This window comes from Trichoplusia ni, chromosome 5, assembly GCF_003590095.1.
Source record: "Trichoplusia ni isolate ovarian cell line Hi5 chromosome 5, tn1, whole genome shotgun sequence".
NCBI lineage: Eukaryota > Metazoa > Arthropoda > Insecta > Lepidoptera > Noctuidae > Trichoplusia > Trichoplusia ni.
The window spans coordinates 13,849,051-13,869,709 of NC_039482.1; the positions used below are offsets into that span (position 1 = coordinate 13,849,051).

Genomic DNA, 20,659 nt, shown 5'->3' on the forward strand with positions numbered 1-20,659 from the left:
CTTATAACATTATGGAGTAGAATACAATAGGACGGTTGAGATGGAATATTATTTGGAGCCAATAGGTTAGTACGTGCTCGCTATTTTTATGACAACTGTCTTGACAAGCAAAACGAACGTCGTCGCACCTAGCGCCACCTACTACTCTATTCGGGGTAACCCGCTCCCTTTTATAATTTACCACTTACTCATTATAATAATAATTATGGACTATCTTAATACACATTTCCACAATCAATTAAAATCGTCTAAATAAACAAAGTATTCTCAATTAATCCGCGCGCCGTCATATCTATATAATGTCTATATATACAACTATCGCGTTATACCTACTACTAGTAATCCGGATAACGAAAGTTTTTTGTGATTAAGTAATCATTTCGTGTGTAAGTATATAAGTATATAACTAGCGACCCGCCCCGGCTTCGCACGAGAGCAATGCTAATGTACGCTACATAATTTCTTTAACGTTCTTTACTTTGATTTTGATAGGCATTCATACCATCGCGATCGTTATATTTTAAAACAACTTTGAAATAAGTAATTGAAAGAAAAATTGAATACTTTTCACAGAGGTCGTATTTATTTTGATAAGGATAAGTACCATCTCAACAAAATCAGCTTCTCAATATATTTTTTTTAACCGCAACTATTTTAACGCAAAAACGACGGGTTGTTATAAGTTTGACGTGTGTGTGTATTTGTATTATCTGGATTTTAATGTTTGGCGGAAATCGGTTTGAGCTCATTGAATGTGATGTGTCTTGAGTTCATTCCTGTTTTTAATTTGGGTCATTTTTTTATAAAATTAATAGCCAAAAGAATGGTTATTGTGAGTCAATCTTAATATATAGACGATAGATATAATATGTTGTCTGAAGCTATTTTTTAGATCTTTTTATGGTGTACAATATTTTAGTACATTATTTTGATGTATGATGTGATGATGAATCACTTTATCTATTAAAAAAAACCGCATCTAAATCCGTCAAGTAGTTTCAAAGATTTAAGTAGTCAAGGGGAAATAGAGACAGAAAAAGCGCTTCTGTTTTATTATAGTGATAGACGGTATATTTAATTGTCCTCACTTCATAGTCATTATTTCGGAACCTTTCAGATAAGATCGTTTACAAACCTACCTTCGGTAAGAATTCCTATTTATTATTTCCATTCATAAAATGAAATTCTAAAACAATTCCTAATAAAAATTACTTCTTTTAAAATTCGTCATTATTTACTACTTTGATGACTAAAAAACTCAAAACAAAGAGACGTTCACTCAAGAGAAATAACTAGGTACATATAATAACACCATAAAAAAAGGTTAAAAAAACTGAGGTTCTTATAAATTATTAGCACAGATAACTTCACGCTTCCTTAGTGCGTCGTGTAGTGTGTGTTGTTTAATTATTCCAATGTAACGAACTCGAACTCAATCGCATAGAGGATCAGTGTACGAGGCGAGGCAACTCGCTACGAAATTATCACGAGTCTGACGAAGTCTGTGGCATACACCGCATTCAGTATGATTCATAATCACAATAGTAACAGTTTAACTGTTAAAAAAGATTTTTTTAACGACTCCGCACTTAGTAATTTAATACTTGTGTCACGGGGGGTTTCACAAACATGCATAAAGAGGTCCAGACTCAAGACAAGCATTCGTGGATCAAACGCTTGTCCATTGTGGGGATCCAAACCGTCACGCATCAGGGTTAGTCCTGAAGGTTTGTCCTCAATCGTGATGACCTCAACCACTCGGCTTATAAGTCTACTGTAAACTTAGCAGCTACTTCTAACTTAAGGAGTCCCGAATTTTACAAATCAGGAAAAGATTTCGATACTTAAACCATTTATTTGTGTTCAAAACAGGTTCTGTTCTTTTAAATAAATTAATTAGCAAGTGGAATCCAAGTAAAGAAAACGAGACGCTATTATTTTTGAAATACACATTGATTAGTTATCAAAATAATTATTTTGTTTTAAGTATCAATTGTCAATTGTCTTCACAGGTTATCTCCTTTATCAGTCCGGCCACACGATACTCTCAATCCAGGGCAGGTAGTGGATCACTCGGGTGTACACACCAGAGTTACTGGTAAATCCACAAGCCTTTCCCGTTGATGTCACGCCGATGATGCTGTATACGCATTTTGCTACAAGGGAACCAACTTGTAGAGGTCCTCCGCTGTCACCCTACAATAGAACAAATGATGGAATACTCAAGAGTTTGACAGTGGTGTTACGAAAACATGAGCACTACTTAGTGTTAGTTATTAGGTACCTCACAAGTATCTCTGACTATTTCCCGGTTCCCGTAGCACATTTGCGTGGTGTGATTGTACCCGTGCCGTAAATGTCTATGCTTCGGGTACAGCTGGCTGCACTCATGGGCCTCGTATCGGTCCAGGTACACCTGATAAACAATATTTTTACTGTTGGTCAAGCGTTGGTTAGAGAAAAGCAATTTTATCATAAGACAAAAAATCGATACACAGGTAGGTTTCATTTGTCGGATATAAGTCAATTTACAACATCTAAGATTTGCAGGTGTTGTTTATTTATAATGTTCACTAACGTACGGCTTGCATGACGTCGGCCAATTCCCGTTTATGACCAAGAGCGCCCCAACCAGTTGCAATGGCCAATAAATTCCACCGATCGCCGCGAGGGTTAGCCAGGAACTGAAGACAGGCAGGAAACACATGCTTATTGTATGCTACCCTGCAAATAATGTTTGGGAAATATTAACCTATACTTATCCAAGTAACCAAGATTCGTAGTGAATTAAAAAAAATATGTATTAAAGGTACCAGCTTTATTCTTTTTAGAATTGGGTAAAACAATAATTGTTTTTCAAAAATTCGGAAACTCACTCTGTATCACTTTCCAGTAGAGCGATGTCATGATACTTAGATGGCGGCTTGTACAGCGGATACGGGATGATCCTCTTCACGAGGTACCGCTGCCACAGCTCCAGCGGGTCCGAGCGCTTCAGGATGCCTAGCGCGGCGTACCGCACTGGGCCTCTGTATTAAAAAAATACTTTAAATAGCTACTTCTCAAATAATATTTAGAGCTTTCTCCAAAATTACTACTTAACTTACAATAATGCAGATGCTGTGCAGTGACCAGCTGTGAGGATGAATTTGTTACTGATAAGCGATCCACCGCAGATCCACTGTGCTGAGTCAATGTTGTCTCCGTACCCTAGCAGCGCCTGTAGAGTATACATTATATTGTAATTATTAATTAAACAACCTTTTTTCTCGCTTCCTCCCGCTTTGGGTTGAGTGGCAGAGTGTCAGAATTTTACTGACTAAAACCTATATATGTTTGTTACTTAGCCCTTTGCGCAACAGGACCGCGATAACTCCTGCTAAAATCCCGCTGGACTGACCCGGCAGGCATCCACAAGCCCGGGTATTAAACAACCTGAAGTCTTTCGCATTATTTCCTAAAGGATATTAAGTTGTTTTTGTTGTGTCGGGTTATTGAGTGTAATAAAATGCATGTCGTTTTTGGGAAAGATGCGGCATTTGATTCGTCGTAAGAAATACATCGCCATCACGTCTGGCTAAGTATCCTCCCGAGTGAGCTACATTTAAGTTCCGTTAATGTTTTGGATGAAGTATACATATTGATTTTTTTTTGTAGCTTAGCATATCATAGCATCGGCTTATTTAAATATTTTCATAACAGTTACGTAAAAAATCATTGATTTGTATTTACCATGTGTCGAAATTGGTCTCGGTTTGAAGGCACTCCTCCGACTCCTCCGCTACTCGATCCCGACGGTGTATCGTCATGAACAACATCGAAACAATTTCTTGTTATGTTATAGGATGTGTTATACTGGTCATACACGAAATAACACCTGTATGGGGTTTTAGTTTCCAATGCTACGTAGTCCAAACAATCTGCAAAAGAGTGGGCATTTACAACATGTATAAACAGTATTGTCATGACAATTACTGTCGGACTAAATGTTTGTGTCCAGTGGTAGTCTGGTGGTATGCCCAAACCCTTTTGCAAGAAAAGTAAAACGGTGGAGAAAAATATCATGAGGTAACATTGTAGATTCTAAATATTAAAATCAGCAATCGCCAACCGGCGAATAGAGTTAGGGTGTTGATCAATGCTCAAACATACGCTATGGGAATAGCGTTGCCAGGTCGCCAAACCTAATAGCCGGACAGACCAGCCAGTTTGGCCGGACATTTGGTTAACAAAGCCGGACACCCTATATTATTGAGGATTTAGGTACGACAATTTTTTTATGTAAAATCAGGTTTTTTTGATTATTAAAATAAAAACTTATTCTCTTTGAGTTGCACAATAAAATTAAATTCTAGATAATTAAACATTTATCCGCCGGACAAGACGGACACCGTTTATTTTAGCCGGACATGCAATCAAAAAGCCTAACTATGTCCGGCTTTATCCGGACGCCTGGCAACGCTATATGGGAAGAGGCCCTTACCCAGCCGTTGGCACACGAGTGAGGTTGGCCCACTAAGTCGTTTTTAAACGTAACATTGCTCATAAAGAAAACACTTTAAGTAGGTAGTAAGAAACGGTTCAACAGACTTAACAGCATAGCACGCTGCTTCTATTTTAACAATAAAAAATATGTAATAAATAATTGAGTAGGTTTTGGTGGTGAGTGAGTTAGTTATACATTTACTTAACATTATATTTCATTTACTTACGGTCTCTCGCTTTCTCTCCAGTTTTATAATACCATACAGGGGTACCCGCGTCTAGTCTGAATGAACTAAAACATTTTTTTTTAATTAGTTACTTCTAACGTAGTTCTTATTAACAATACATTGTTGTGGCTAGAGACTACCTCAGCACAACCATAATAACTAGTAAAATAATGTACTTGTACTTACTCGGTTATGTCACCCAGTTCGCAATCCGTGCAACATATGAACACCTTCACACCTTGTACACTGCAGACCTAAAAATGTTAGTTAAATGTGTATAAGTATGTAATACAAAAATCTACTCAAATTATTTTGACCCACCGGCGGGTAGCGTTCATCTCGGATGTCTTCCATGGTTGTACGACAGTGGTACGGACTCGCACACACTCCATTTAATCCGTTCCATTTGCATCGAGATCCTGTGATTCAAAAAAGAAAACAACGATAAAAAGCTAACTGGTCCCTACAAAAAAGCTAAATAAAAACAAATCAGAAGGTTGAAAACAATAACAAATTAATGACCCTGACTTGATTTTTTTTTGTTTTAGCCTCAATAGAAATACTTACGTTATCTGTGTCAAAACTACAACTGCCTAGCGATAGACGGACGGACAACAGAGCCTCGGTAATAGACTACCATTATGACACTTATTAAACAAGCAATAAAATTATTTGAGAGTAAAACTAATCGATGCACTGAGGTCGTTGCCATAACCTACAAAATACAAATATTATTGCTCTAAAAATGACTTACCTTCTGGTAGGTTTAGATAGTCGTAAATGACTTCATTCCCGTCTCTATAACACAATAATGTACTACTAATAGATAAAATCGAAATGATTTGTAGAAGATGATTCATAATTATTCATAAGTTTACTTTTAATACGTTTATTATACCACAGACACTGTCAAGCGGCCTCCCGTCATGAAGGCGTTGTTATTATGATATGAAGCCTTAATTTTTCTAACACGTAATATCGTGTGAGAATGAATCTATATCTATCCTATCTATACTTCTATACTAATATATAAAGCTGAAAGGTTTGTTTGTTTGAACTCGCTAATCTCAGTAACTACTGGTTCAAATTGAATAACTCTTCTTGTGTTGAATAGACCATTCATCGAGGAAGGTTTTAGGCTATGATAAATCATCACGCTGTGACTAATAGAAGTGAAGAAACAATGGAAAATGTGGAAAAAACAGGGCAGATATAAATCACAACTTATATCTTCTAACCACGCGGACGAAGTCGCGGGCAACAGCTAGTAATTTATATCTATACACTGTAGGTGCTTAGCGTGACGCTTTAAAGATATTAATTTTATTTCAGGTGGTGGTAATAAAAACCTTTCTAAATGTATATTCGTAAGGGATGGCAACAGGAGAGCAGTTAGCAGTCGTGTACATTAGGGAATATCAGAGAAGAGTTAAGACATATCTCGATGAATTGAAAAAAATTTCTTTTAGTATATTTTTACCTCGTCTTCAAAGTCACTTATCTTTCCATCTGATGTTGTAGGTAAAATATAATATTATATATCCTGGGACAACTCACACACGGTTATCTGATCCCAAGCTAAGCAGAGCTTGTGTTATGGTAACCACTACCCAGACAACTGATGAACTTACTTATATATTTCTTAATACAGACATATTATAGATAAATTGCACCCAGACACCAGATCAAATGATCATGCTCATCATACAAGATTTGTCCTGGGCGGGAATCGAACCCACGACCTCCAGTAAAGCAGTCAGGGTCGCTAACCACTAGATCAACAGGCCCGTCAATAAATAAAAAGAAAATGCTTATGAAAATCGGGATTATGAACTATGAATTGGTCTAAACCCAATGAACGTAGATAAGTATAGAAAATATACGGGTGTCGTTTCGGCCACTCGGCTTGCATGTCTTATAGTAACCTACGCAGTCCCGAATTTTACGAATCAGTTAAAATTTTCGATACCTAAACTTTACTTGGTTCAAAACAGGTTCTGTTGTTTTAAATAAATTAATGTAGCTGGTTCTTAAGTAACATATTTAGCATTTTTCCACTTGCGTGTTAGTTATTAGCAACGAAAACGAAACGTCATTATTTTCGAAACATTTATTAATGATCAAAACCATTATTTTGTTTTAAGTATCAAATCAAGTTCACTGTTGTGTCTTCACAGGTTATCTCCTTTATCAGTCCGGCCACACGATACTCTCAATCCAGGGCAGGTAGTGGATCACTCGGGTGTACACACCAGAGTTACTTGTAAATCCACAAGCCTTTCCCGTTGACGTAACGCCGATGATGCTGTATACGCATCTTGCTACTAGGGATTCAACTTGTAGTGGTCCTCCGCTGTCACCCTGCAATAGAACAAATAATGGAATACTCAAGAGTTTTGACAGTGGTGTTACGAAAACATGAGCACTACTTAGTGTTAGTTATTAGGTACCTCACAAGTATCTCTGACTATTTCCCGGTTCCCGTAGCACATTTGCGTGGTGTGATTGTACCCGTGCCGTAAATGTCTATGCTTCGGGTACAGCTGGCTACACTCATGGGCCTCGTATCGGTCCAGGTACACCTGATAAACAATATTTTTACTGTTGGTCAAGCGTTGGTTAAAGAAAAGCAATTTTATCATAACAGAAAAATCGATACACAGGTAAGTTTCATTTGTCGGATATCAGTCAATTTACAACATCTAAGATTTGCAATTATGTTTACTAACGTACGGCTTGCATGACGTCGGCCAATTCCCGTTTATGACCAAGAGCGCCCCAACCAGTTGCAACGGCAAATAAATTCCACCGATCGCCGCGAGGGTTAGCCAGGAACTGAAGACAGGCAGGAAAGACGTGCTTATTGTATGCTACCCTGCAAATAATGTTTGGGAAATAATAAATCTATAGATACTTATCCAAGTAACCAAGATACGAGGTGAATTAAAAAAATCTTTGTAGTAAAGGTAGCTGTTTTCTTTTTAGATTTGGGCAAAACTAATTGTTTTCAAAAATTCAGAAACTCACTCTGTATCAGTTTCCAGTAGAGCGATGTCATGATACTTGGATGGCGGCTTGTACAGTGGATACGGGATGATCCTCTTCACGAGGTACCGCTGCCACAGCTCCAGCGGGTCCGAGCGCTTCAGGATGCCTAGCGCGGCGTACCGCACTGGGCCTCTGTACGAAAAATACTTTAAATATCTACTTCTCAAATAATATTTAGAGCTTTCTCCAAAATTACTACTTAACTTACAATAATGCAGATGCTGTGCAGTGACCAGCTGTGAGGATGAATTTGTTACTGATAAGCGATCCGCCGCAGATCCATTGTGCTGAGTCAATGTTGTCTCCGTACCCTAATAGAGCCTGTAGAGTTTACATTATATTGTAAATATTAATTAAACAATCTTTTTTCTCGCGTCCTCCCGCTTTGGGTTGAGCGGAAGAGGGAGTGTCAGAATTTTACTGACTAAAACCTTCATTTTTGTTACAATTGTTACTTAGCGCTTTGCGTAACAGGGCCGCGATAACTCCCGCTAAAATCCCGCTGAGCTGGCCCGGCAGGCATCCACAAGCCCGGGTATTAAACAACCTGTTTTTGGTGTTTCAGGTTATTGAGTCGAATGTAATAAAATACATATCGTTTTGAGCAAACTTTCGACGTAAGCAAAAAATCGACATCACGTTTGGCTGAGCGTCCTCCCGAGTGACCTACAATTAAGTTTCACTACTGTTTTGGATGTAGTATATGAAAAACATTTTTTTTTGTAGCTTTACGGTTTTCTCTTTAGCCAATTAAGTTCAAATGTTTTTAAATTTGTAGTTTTTGTCATTAAAGTATCTAGCATTTTCAAATTTAGCCCTTACTGCACTGTTAGTATGTTAGAGGGCTTATTTAAATATTTTCATATCAGTTACTGACAGTTACGTAAACAAATCATTGATTTGTATTTACCATGTGTCGATATTGATCTCGGTTTGAAGGCACTCCTCCGACTCCTCCGCTACCCGATCCCGGCGGTGTATCGTCATGTACAACATCGAAACAATTTCTTGTTATGTTATAGGATGTCTTATACTGGTCATACACGAAATAACACCTGTATGGGGTTTTAGTTTCCAATGCTACGTAGTCCAAACAATCTGCAAAAAAGAGTGGGTATTCACTATATGAATCGATAGTATTGTCATGAAAATTACTGTCAGAAAAATATCATCACACTTTAGCCGTGGCAAAGAAACGGCTCAATAGACTCAACAGCATAACACGCTGCTTCTTTTTTTACAATAAAAAATATGTTATAATTGAGCAGGTATTGTTATTGAGGGTGAGGGTGAGCAGTTAGTTATACATTTAACATTATATTTCATTTACTTACGGTCTCTCGCTTTCTCTCCAGTTTTATAATACCACACTGGGGTCCCCGCGTCTAGTCTGAATGAACTAAAACATTTTTTTTGAATCAGTGACTTCCAGCGTAGTACTTAATACATTGTATGTGGCAAGGTGCCAATCACCGGGACCGGCACCACTGATTTAGGACACTGTACATATTATCTTTTTTCTCAGAAAATGTATTTAGCGTCTACTCATTAACTGTTTCTTTGAAGCCTAATGTAGTAGAACAATCCTCGTGCTTTCAACAGACGAAATCAAAATTTAATTTTGCACATTTAACTGTTTTCGCTCATTTGGCATTTAGACGCCGCTTGCCCCACGGATAGCGGCTAGACTACCTCAGCACAACCATAATAACTAGAAAAGTAATGTACTTTTTTATTTATTTATTAAACTGTTTACATTATACTTATTTACTTTGTATAAGCCCCACAAAACTGTTTGCACAGTTTGTCTGTGGGCGTAATGACTTAATCTTATTAACCTAACAATTTTACAATTAAACTTATTCCATCTTTAAGATAATAACTAAGATACTAACAATATATAATTTTTAAGATAATATATTCAGACTTTATCCTTTGACAAACATGTAGGCTACGAAAGGTCGTTACTCACATGCTTGCAAAACACTCACATGCAAAAGGTAAGTCTATAGAGTTCTGCAAAAAGCTTTTTTATTATTATTATTTCGTATACTGGTGGGCATGTACTTACTCGGTTATGTCACCCAGTTCGCAGTCCGTACAACATATGAACACCTTCGCACCTTGTACACTGCAGACCTAAAAATGTTAGTTAAATGTGTATAAGTATGTAATACAAAAATCTACTCAAATTATGTAATGTCTCAATTTTCACATATTGACCCACCGGCGGGTAGCGTTCATCTCGGATGTCTTCCATGGTTGTACGACAGTGGTACGGACTCGCACACACTCCATTTAATCCGTTCCATTTGCATCGAGATCCTGTGATTTCAAAAAGAAAACAACAATAAAAAGCTTACAGGTCCCTACAAAAAAGCTAAATAAAAACAAATCAGAAGGTTGAAAACAATAACAAATTAATGACCGGAACTATCTATCAGTCATGAATTATAGCCGACAGCCCATAGACACTAACAATATATAATAATAAGAAAGCAGAGCCTCGGCAATAGACTACCATTATGACACTTATTAAACAAGCAATAAAATTATTTGAGAGTAAAACTAATCGATGCACTGAGGTCGTTGCCATAACCTACAAAATACAACTATTATTGCTCAAAAAATGACTTACCTTCTGGTAGGTTTAGATAGTCGTAAATGACTTCATTCCCGTCTCTATAACACAATAATGTACTACTAATAGATAAAATCGAAATGAATTGTAGAAGATGATTCATAATTATTCATAAGTTTACTTTTAATACGTTTATTATACCACAGACACTGTTAAGCGGCCTCCCGTCATGAAGGCGTTGTTATTATGATATGAAGCCTTAATTTTTGTAACACGTAATATCGTGTGAGAATGAATAATTCATATCTAAACATGTTAGGTGCTTAGCGTGCCGCTTCAAAGATATTAATTGTTTCAGGTGGTGGTAAGAAAAAGTTTTCTAAACGCGCTAGTACATGAGGGGCGTACCGTATCTAAGGGAAGGTATGAGTCACATTCATATGAGATGGCAACAGGAGAGCAGGTAGCAGTCGTATATTAGGAAATATCAAGGAGAAGAGTTAAAACAATGTAGGGCCAGCAAATTTCACTTTAAATTGAAAAAAAAACACCTGTACATGTTTACAGCACCTATGTATTAAAAAGATAGCGATCAATTAAGGGTTTGTAGTGTAGCGAAAAATGATTAAATACTTGTTATTATTTATTGTAAAAAAAAAACAAGATTTCCTAAAATGCTGGGTAATACTTGTCATTAATGCTGTGCATAAGAAATATATCTTGATGAATTGAAGATATTTGTTTTTTAGTATATTTTTACCTCGTTTTGAAAGTCACTTTTCTTTCCATCTGATGATGTCTTTAAAATAAACAGAAAACGCGTATGAAAATCGGGAACTATGAATTGGTCTAAACCCAATGAACGTAGATAAGTATAGAAAATATACGATTAACCAGGTGTACCCCCAAAGAAACGCTTCGGGATTTTACCATTTAATTTTTGATGAATATTGGCTTCTGATCAGATTTCTCCTGTGGAGGCCAAGAACGGGAATCCGAAACGCGGACTATATAATTTCAATTTTGTATATAGGCACTAGTATTTATGCGTGAATATTTGATTACCTAGAATCAGTATGAAAAGTCTAAAAACGAAGGGAATGAATTACAGTTATATTTGGTTGTGGTTAATTACAGTTATTAATGGATAAATGCCGCTTAAATCACGCTTCCACAACCATAATAAGTAACCACTTTCAGAAGTAATAGTAGACACTCAGGTACTCGTACTGCACGATGATGATGATGACAGTTCAGACAATGCAGACAACATACTCGTATATTTATCATTTGAAACCACTTACATAAGCTTATTTGTTTTAAATAAACGAAATAGTCATCAAGAAAGACGCGAAACCTTGGATTTATTTAATATTTGATTCATTTTCCTTATCACAACAGGTTTGCTCTTCATACAAGTGTTACCTGACACGCAGTCACGTCTTGGAATTTTAATGTTTATCAATTTTTTGAATTTGAATTTCTGCTTTCCCACATCTGATAGTACCAACGTTTTTGTACAATTTATTTGGCTCATGCCCCACCTTCACTAATTTACTCCTACTACCTAGTCATTGAATAACTCTTTATCCTGCACAGATATCTTCCTCTCCTTATTAAACTTGCTTTCTGTCAGATTTAGAGTTGTTTAAGCTTTGATTAACAAAATTTGATAGTAGATTTGGATATTTCAAAATAAAAAAGTACACAGTCCTTCTTTATTAAAAGTCATAAGTCATGGATTTGATATAAATCTTGGTTTGTCATCAACAAACTTTATTTTTCTCTAATAATGTCGTTACATAGTCATTAATTAAAGTGAGGAAAACCACCAGACTTCGTTAGATCCGTTCTCTAGTCCGGCCACACGACGCTCTCTATCCAAGGCACGTAGTGCACTGGATAGAGAGCGTACCTGGTGTACACGCCCGAGTTACCGGCGAACCCGCAGGACCTGCCCCATGACGTCACACCAGTAATGGTGAACACGCACTCTGCCAGGAAATGTGTGGTTTGAAGAGGTCCACCGCTATCACCCTATAAATAAATAAATCATATTTTAAGTAGCTTTTGAGCGTAACTTGCGTCCACACAGGTCCAAGAAGTAGAGGAGTTGTTGAGTATCTACCAAGGATGGTTCAACCTTGCTCTATGGGAGATGGGAGATGATATACCGGACGATTTCAAAGTAGATACAGAATTATTGCATACTATGAGTACCGAAAAAGTATGGCAAGTACCTTTACTGCGTATAATAATGAAAATAAATTGAACATAAAAAAACACCAGTTCGAGAGACTTGGGGTGTAGAGCGTTAAGAGAGGTGCGACACAACCCGGAGCGGGTTTCCTCTTTTTGAATGCAGGAAATGATAGCCTCTCTGATCGTGAGAACTAATTTCTGTTTCCGGCCCAAGAAAGTGGTAAGTAAAATAATAGCGCTTACGACTGCATATGAAATTCAACTAAGTAAACCGACTTCGAATTATTTATGGACTGCAGGGCAAACTAATTTATTCGTTTCGGGAAGTCTTCATCGATTCCACTTATTTAGTTCAAGGCTACTTACTCGACAAGTGTCTCTGATTTGCTCCCGGTTTCCATAACTCATCTGGGTCGTGTGATTGTATCCACGCAGCAGGTGTCTGTGCTTCGGATACAGCTGCATGCGCTCATCATGCTCAAATTTTTCCAACTCAACCTAACAGATGATCAAAAATAAACATTTTAATAATATTTTGCAGGATGATAAATTAATAAGAGAATGAACGTAGTACAAGGAAGTAAAGCTAACCTTTGAACGCATTGTTTGAATAGCAAATACGAAATCTTTTGACAAGAGGTTAAGGCAGCAAAGAAGTATCTGGCAATTTTAAGAAACAATTTACTGTGTGTGCTACTGAACTGTATGCGTTTGCGATGGCTGGAACAGAACGGCTTTTGCAATTATTTAGTTGTTACGTTACATCCAAACGCACTTTCAATGTATTAAATTAACATAAACAATATGTAAGATATTGTAAAGTATCGGCCAGTTCACGATTATGACCCAAAGCACCCCAACCGGTTGCGTGAGCTATGGTATCCCATTCCCAGTCCGGTTCAGGCAAAGAATGGAGACACGCAGGGAACACGTGGACGTTGAATGATATCCTACACAGAAATAAAAATAATGAACTAACGCATTATGAAAAGACAACAATCCCAATATTATGAGTTTAAATGCCTTGGCAAACCGACGAACTTAAGAAAATATTGTTGTAAATTGAAGGATGCGACATTTTATGTCGCGTAGTTTGCAGCTGTTTATTATTATACCGGTAGATGAAAAAGAGTTACCTCAGCGGCCACTTGTCACACTCACTCTTTGTCAGTTTCCAGTAGTGCGATGTCGTGGTACTTGGAGGGAGACTTGTACTGCGGGTGCGGGATGATCCTCTTCACAAAGTATCGGTGCCACAGCTCCAGCGGGTCCGAGCGCTTCAGGATGCCCAGGCCAACGTACCAATGGGTTACTTATCGTCGGGAGCTGTTTTTTTAACTTAACTTTGTTCCAGAACTTATTAAAAAGTTCGAAGTTTTAGAGTATTAGTTCAGATTCAGGTTGATAACAATATATTGTGGGTTTGGCGTGGTGGCCCACCCTACTACCAACAGCCCTAGCGTTGTGCACGACTTTTCGTGGGTTCGATCCCTGCGTAAGATAAGCGTTTGTGTGACCCATGAATGCTTGTCCTGAGCCCGAGTCTCTAAGTGACTGGATTGTTTGTGAAGAGTGAAATAAGGATTAAATTAATTAATGTCTTAGTAAAAAGTAGAAAACAAATTGATTTGTTTTTTTTCTTTATATCTTTTCGCAATTCAAATGATTTTCTATACTTTATTTTTAGTGATTGTAAAACGAAAAAGGGCTTTCTATGGTAGTCTCTTGACAGATGAGCTGAGTTGTGACATGTCACTCGTGTTTTACAGTTACTTACAGTTTGGGAGCTGATATGCAGTGGCCAGCTGTGAGCAGGAATTTGTTGCTGATGAGTGAACCGCCGCAGATCCATTGCGCGGAGTCAATGTTTTCGCCGTATCCCAACAGAGCCTAGTTTCAACAATTAGTCCTGATAAGTTTATTACTTCATCGTTTTTTGTTGACTTTTTTGTTTTTGATTGTTTGAATTGATTATTTGAAGTAATGGGGAGGTAAGAGGAATCGTAATATAAATAAAACAGCTGTGAAAATGGTCATCGAAATAGTTTATTGATACATGAACTAATTGCAAGGTTAATTTTTATGCATTAATCCGTTCGCCAGTCCGGCCAGTCCGGCCACACGACGCTCTCTATCCAAGGCACGTATGGCAGCACCCTGGTGTACACGCCGGAGTTACCGGCGACACCACAAGGAATGCCTGATGATGTCACTCCGAGGATAGTGTACACGCATTCAGAAATATAAGCTGCATTCTGGAGTGGTCCGCCGCTGTCGCCCTGCGGAAACCAAATGTTTCTAGAAGACAAGCTTATACCTGCACTACTACTAGTAGACGAACAAAGCAAAGACTTCGGAGAAAATTTAAATAAATGACTTGAAATTAAATTATTAATATGATAGACTTGAAAGATTTCTATTGATATTTTCAAATAACTCACAAGTTTTCAAACAACGCCATCTAGTCTCAATCTAAGCAGACCTTGTACTATCGGTACTAAGTAGATTACTGATAAACAATATTATATATATATAATAATTCTAAATACATACATAATAAAGATAACTTACACCGACACGCAGAACAAATTATCGTGCTCATCACACAAACATTTGTCCTGGGTGGACCTCCGGTTGCATACCGGAGGTCAGGGCCACTAACCCCAATACCAACAGTCCGGGCCATATTAACAATTGCACAAAGGTCACTGGGCTCGATTAGCCTGACCAGAGTCAGTTTCAGAATCCAACTGTTACAGATAACCTCATATATAATATAGTATTACGTTACTGACCTCACAAGTGTCCCTGATTTCCTGTCTGCTCCCATAACACATTTGCGTGGTGTGATTGTACCCGTGCCGCATATGTCTGTGCTTCGGGTACAGCTGGCTGCACTCATGAGAGTCATATCGATCTAGGAGCACCTGATTCGCAAAATAAATTATTTTATTAACATTCTGGCGGCCTAGATATCTGAGTGGTACAGACAAGCATTCCTGTGATCACCGAATATATGTATGTGCTGCGTCTGGGTATCTTGCGCATGTGACTTGATTGTCAATGACACCCTAGTCATCTTGTTTTTGTAAAGACTTAAAACAGAAATTACAGTATAGTATCTGTGATAAACAAACTCACTGCTTGCAAGGTGTCGGCCAATTCACGACGACGGCCTAGTGCGCCCCAACCGGTCGCTCTGGCAAAACTTTCCGAGTAGTTTTGAGGCATAATATGAAGACAGGCGGGTAACACGTGCGAGTTAAAAAATACCCTGGGGAATAAAAAGCAGCAGCTTGAATGTTTGATTAGACAAAAAGGCATAGCGAACAAAAAATAAGTACTGATGTGACTATATGCTTAGCCAGAAATCATATCGGGAGTTCAGTTTCTTCATGCTGTACACTGACCTTTTGTTGGTTTCCAGCAGAGCGATGTCATGATACTTGGATGGCGGCTTGTACTGCGGGTGACGCACTATCCTCTTCACGAGGTACCGCTGCCACAGCTCCAGCGGGTCCGAGCGCTTCAGGATACCTAGCGCGGCGTACCGCACTGGGCCTCTGTGGCAAATATAAAATGATAACACACATTTAACTAATTTTGTTTTAGCTTGATTGTTTGTTAAGGTTTAAAATAATTTAGAATTGAAAAAAAAAAACGATTTGGAAAAATCATGAGAAGTCTAACTTATTTTTCATTCACTTAGTGTCCAATTAATTAATCTACTTAAATAACCCTTCATTAATATTGCACTATTAATACAAAACTTGTTACTGTACTATTTTTTTTAATTAAATATTTCCTTACACTCTAGGAGCTGCTGTGCAGTGGCCAGCTGTGAGAATGAATTTGTCGCTGATGAGCGATCCGCCGCACATCCATTGCGCTGAGTTGATGTCTTTTCCATACCCCAGCAGGGCCTGAATAAATTAATCATTCGCAACTGGTTTGGTGACGTCACAAAACATATTTTGGTCAAATAAAACTATAATGATAGTTATAATAAGCAGGATCTATCTCTGTAGGCTTCTGAAACTGAGGTCTAGATGTGACCATTCTTGGATCTATCTATCTTGATATTATAGGAACTTGGAAGGCAGCTATGGTGATGGCAAGAAGTAATCTGTGTATAAATATATTTTTACTTTTCAAATGATTACCTTAATTTAAATTGCGGTACCTAGTAATGAGCGATATCGCATAGTACGTATAAGAGGTCAAGTGCTAGTTGGTCTCGCGGTATCGAGGGTTCTCAGAAATAGGCTTAAGGCAACAAGTCTGTTGGGTGCTAAGTGGGTTCCCACCCTGTAATTAATTTGGCAACCACCTAAAATTTTATGACCTTAAAGACCGTTACTTAATGTCGACCTTTTTTTAGTATTATATGTTGTTATAGATTTTAACGATCGTAGAATTTACTTTTCCTAGAAGGGTAGAACCATAGAAATCTAAATAACAAGGTAATAGAAATGGCATACACCGCGGCGATCTATCGAAACGCATGTCGCCGGTGGGCGGGGCTTCAACACATTTACAGCTAATAACTACGCAATCACGCAAACATTAACATCGAGAAGACCAAGCAAACAACACTAGGCCGTACGTCTAATGCAATAAGGTTGACTTTGTCGTTGTATGGATTCACTAACTCACACAGTCATTGCATTTTTTTGCATTAGTTGTAGTGATTACGTAAACTACACTAGGGATTGACTACGGATCCGAAATATAATGAAAGACGAAATTATGAGTGATAATGTTTTTTGTTGTATTCTTCTATGGATTACATTATAATATGTACCTACTTACAAAAAAAAAATTCGCTAATCGTCGGTTGACAAAAAAAAATATTATTATTAAATACTTGGTACCTAGGTAGGTTTGGTTTATACGGTGACTTTTTAGTCGTCTTACAAAAGCAGCCCAGTTCATGTATCTAGTAAACGTTCATAATAAAAAAATAGGTATTTATGAGATTTGGATAAATTTAAATTGCAATTTTTATTCAATGCATGGCGTACTTTTTGAAACATTCAGTTGCGAGCGCGGTCCGAGCCGTAAAAATGGAGAGGGGCGCGGGCGGCGGCGGGCGGCAAGTTATCAAGCATGCAACTAATTTCATAGTGTATATTCGGCCTAAGTTGTAGGGTACCAATTTCGTTTACCCGTGGTAGTCATCCACTTGTCTTTTGTATTTATTTGCATCCTGCGGGATTCTGAAATGAAAATATATTAAATAATATGTTCACAAAAACGAACGACTATTAAAATTGTTACTTTTCGTATACAATGTTCATTTTGGATAATTTGTCCGCACTTAACCACATCACTATTTCCGACAGCTTTGTGCGGCCGTACCACTACAAATACGATCGCATTGATAAATATTATTTTTCGTTATACATTTCTCTTTTTACAACGGTGTATTTCTGTAAGTCTCTTACTGCAGAGGCAATGATTAGTAAAGAATGCAATTGTTGCAGGATGGTGCGATATAAATATGGTTTATAATGAAGGTTATGTTTTGAAATTTAATTTTGCAATAACATCAATATTACTGCAATAATTTACTTACCGATAAAATGTTATCTATTTATTTATGTTATTACACGATGCAGATGAATTTCCAGCCTGAGAAACGCCGCAAAACACCATTTTTAGTGGTTCTTGCTGTGACGACGTTCCGCGAGCGACTGAGCGTAAGTTCGCGCGCTGGTGTCGTCCAAGACACCAGTGTGGCGACAAGGTCACGCGGCGTTGGCACTTCTATTACCTTGTTATTTAGATTTCTATGGGTAGAACGCAATACGTGGTCTCAGTTACACAATCGTTAAATGCTTAATATATTCACTAATATTCCATCTTGTTTACCATATGTCGAAATTGATCTCGATTGGCGTCTTTCCCTCCAGCCGCTCCGACAATGGATATTAAAATATCGTTGCAGTTCTTAGTCGGGTGCTTTTCCGTTTCATATTGATAAATTGTATGAGGTATGCACTTCTCTAATTGATTCAGGTAGTCTAAACAATCTGTCAATTAAAAGTTTTTACTTCAATTATGCTACTATACATATGTAATACCTCTAGATGTGCGGTTCCAAAAAAAAACATGCGTAAGTAGAAGAACCGGTAAGAAACTTCACAAGCGATTACAAAACTACGTTTAATAAACATTTGAGTCTCATGTATAATACAATGGTGTCTTTGTGAAACTCGGAACAAGCATTTGTGGAAAAAAGCGAGCATCGAATCCGCTACACTTCTGCGAATCACGCACATTTCAGCGCACAACGCATTCAAAAAGTTAGGGTCATCGAATATATTCTTGTTACTTACGGTCCCTCGCCTTCTCTCCAGTTTTGTAGAGCCACGCTGGGACTCCAGGATTTATTTGAAATACCCTAAAACATGTGTTATTTCAAAATTAAAATGTTCAGTACTTACTTAAATCCACTAGTGCCCCGAATACAACTTAAAGTTTAAAAGACTTGAGAGACCATTAAGATAGCGGTATGACCTGGTTTTGTTCTTACCAAACTGGTCACTCGGGGCTCATGGTTGCGACAAGTGGGAGAATTGGGACATTCTGGACTAGTGAGTGGACTAATAACGTGAGCAATGATATAAGTCGACTTACCCGGTTGAAATGTCTTTCAATTCACAGTCAGTGCAGCACACAATCGTTTTTACTCCTTGGAAACTACATATCTGAAAAGAAACGTCTAGTTTTTACTTCTTGTATTATGTTAATGAAAAAGGTTTAGGTGCGAAGTTGGACTTCCACAACAAGAGTTCCGTAGAGATCCACCTACAAATTTGAACTCATTTTTTTTTCTTATTTGAAAAGCTTCTTGAAAGATGGATACAAAGACAGCGGAGCCTTATTTGCAGGGTTGCAGATCCTTATAAAATCACAAAATCAGTAGCTATTCTAGTAACTAGCGATTTTGACCCATGGTTCTTTCTTAGATTATCTCTCTATTCTCTCTTTTCTATATACAAATATAAACTCAGACGTCAACGCTTACCGGAGGGGGGTCCCCGTATCGAAAGTCTTTCATGGTACTTCGACAGTTGTATATGTTGGCACAAACTCCATCTAAACCCTTCCATGAACAAGTTGACCCTGAGGAAATAGATAACATTATGAAAAAAAAGTTTTTAAAGCAAGAAGGAACAAGGGTTCAAGTGGTTGTTAAATTATCCTTTATAGTTATATAAGTTAAATCCTCCTCGCTTTTGCTTTATTGATTCTACAATTAAATTATGCGCATTAAATAAAAAACATTGGACTACATGTTCAATATTATGATGATAAATTTATTAGACTATCTACTTCCGTAAAAAGAACAATCGCAAAAACCAAAGAATATTTTTTCGAATCACTTACCTTCACGCAAATTCAAGTATCGTATCCTTCTGCCATGGCTAAAGGAAGAATTTAGAAGTGCTATGAACAGGATTGTTACGTAGTGTGCTGTCCGTGACATTGTAGTAACTGAATAGACAAGACTAAACTAATCCAGTGTCCCACTCATGTGCTCTGCAAACATACTTATAGTAACAGGAAAACTGATATAGATAAACTCAATTAGAGCATTACTTGCAAACACTAATAAATTATGATGGATCAATTTCCTCTGTATGACAGTGCAGCTAAAACGTGTCAATCTTTTAATAAGATGAAAGAATTAAGACCCTCCTACTACTACTACCCACAGAGAAATACTGGTAATTTGCCTTCGTTGGTGCCTTAATTGCTTTGTGTGTGTACCTATTAATAGTAAAAATGTTTCTAAGGAAATCACATGATGGTAGAGACCGGCCATTCTTTAAACGACTCCCGCGCTAAACAATTTAGTCTTAGTCTAACAATCCTTGTTTCGGGGCTTCACAAAGATGCAAGTTACATGCACAAAGCACCGAGACGAAAAATGATACTAGGTACACAGGCGGTATCGCGGGTTGTAGCTAGTGGTTAAATAAATAAGGATGCGCAAAACTAACCACATCATAATATTTACAAAATAAGGAAAATATTTGTGTCACAGGGAAATACGTAACTTTTGCAATAATTAACATTCCTGGTTCAGGATTGTCCTTTATTTGTA

The 20,659-nt window shown here is 37.6% G+C and overlaps 5 protein-coding genes across 6 annotated transcripts; all 5 read right to left on the reverse strand.

Moving 5' to 3' along the window:
• Positions 1-1,835: 1,835 nt before the first annotated feature.
• On the reverse strand, positions 1,836-5,698 carry LOC113494586 (serine protease snake-like). Of its 2 annotated transcripts, none has more exons than XM_026872996.1 (10): positions 5,467-5,698; positions 5,034-5,131; positions 4,899-4,966; positions 4,713-4,777; positions 3,733-3,920; positions 3,108-3,220; positions 2,877-3,029; positions 2,583-2,724; positions 2,285-2,416; positions 1,836-2,196 (listed from the first exon to the last, which is right to left on the reverse strand). In XM_026872996.1, exons 1-10 carry the CDS (start codon positions 5,570-5,572, stop codon positions 2,026-2,028), a joined length of 1,236 nt encoding a protein of 411 aa, XP_026728797.1. In that variant the 5' UTR covers positions 5,573-5,698; the 3' UTR covers positions 1,836-2,025. The 2 variants fall into 2 exon arrangements, with proteins under 2 accessions (XP_026728797.1, XP_026728798.1); XM_026872997.1 differs by lacking the exon at positions 5,467-5,698 and adding an exon at positions 5,280-5,451 and having other exon boundaries at positions 4,899-4,958.
• Positions 5,699-6,804: 1,106 nt separating this feature from the next.
• On the reverse strand, positions 6,805-10,632 carry LOC113494587 (serine protease snake-like). The gene is made up of 10 exons (XM_026872998.1): positions 10,399-10,632; positions 9,988-10,085; positions 9,832-9,899; positions 9,095-9,159; positions 8,671-8,858; positions 7,969-8,081; positions 7,740-7,892; positions 7,446-7,587; positions 7,163-7,294; positions 6,805-7,073 (listed from the first exon to the last, which is right to left on the reverse strand). The coding sequence occupies exons 1-10, from the start codon at positions 10,502-10,504 to the stop codon at positions 6,903-6,905; spliced, it is 1,236 nt and encodes a 411-aa protein (XP_026728799.1). The 5' UTR covers positions 10,505-10,632; the 3' UTR covers positions 6,805-6,902.
• A 1,299-nt stretch (positions 10,633-11,931) lies between these two features.
• Positions 11,932-13,356, reverse strand: LOC113494591 (serine protease snake-like). The gene is made up of 2 exons (XM_026873004.1): positions 12,910-13,356; positions 11,932-12,378 (listed from the first exon to the last, which is right to left on the reverse strand). Exons 1-2 carry the CDS (start codon positions 13,006-13,008, stop codon positions 12,196-12,198), a joined length of 282 nt encoding a protein of 93 aa, XP_026728805.1. The 5' UTR covers positions 13,009-13,356; the 3' UTR covers positions 11,932-12,195.
• LOC113494051 (serine protease ami-like) lies at positions 13,356-14,580 on the reverse strand. The gene is given in 4 exon segments (XM_026872187.1): positions 13,356-13,845; positions 13,847-13,855; positions 14,321-14,433; positions 14,563-14,580. Coding segments are annotated over 4 exon segments (285 nt in total). The 3' UTR covers positions 13,356-13,700.
• On the reverse strand, positions 14,568-20,431 carry LOC113494589 (serine protease snake-like). The gene is made up of 10 exons (XM_026872999.1): positions 19,939-20,431; positions 19,577-19,674; positions 19,186-19,256; positions 18,885-18,949; positions 18,418-18,578; positions 16,354-16,466; positions 15,954-16,106; positions 15,685-15,817; positions 15,339-15,470; positions 14,568-14,822 (listed from the first exon to the last, which is right to left on the reverse strand). Exons 1-10 carry the CDS (start codon positions 20,036-20,038, stop codon positions 14,631-14,633), a joined length of 1,218 nt encoding a protein of 405 aa, XP_026728800.1. The 5' UTR covers positions 20,039-20,431; the 3' UTR covers positions 14,568-14,630.
• Between the last annotated feature and the right edge of the window lie 228 nt (positions 20,432-20,659).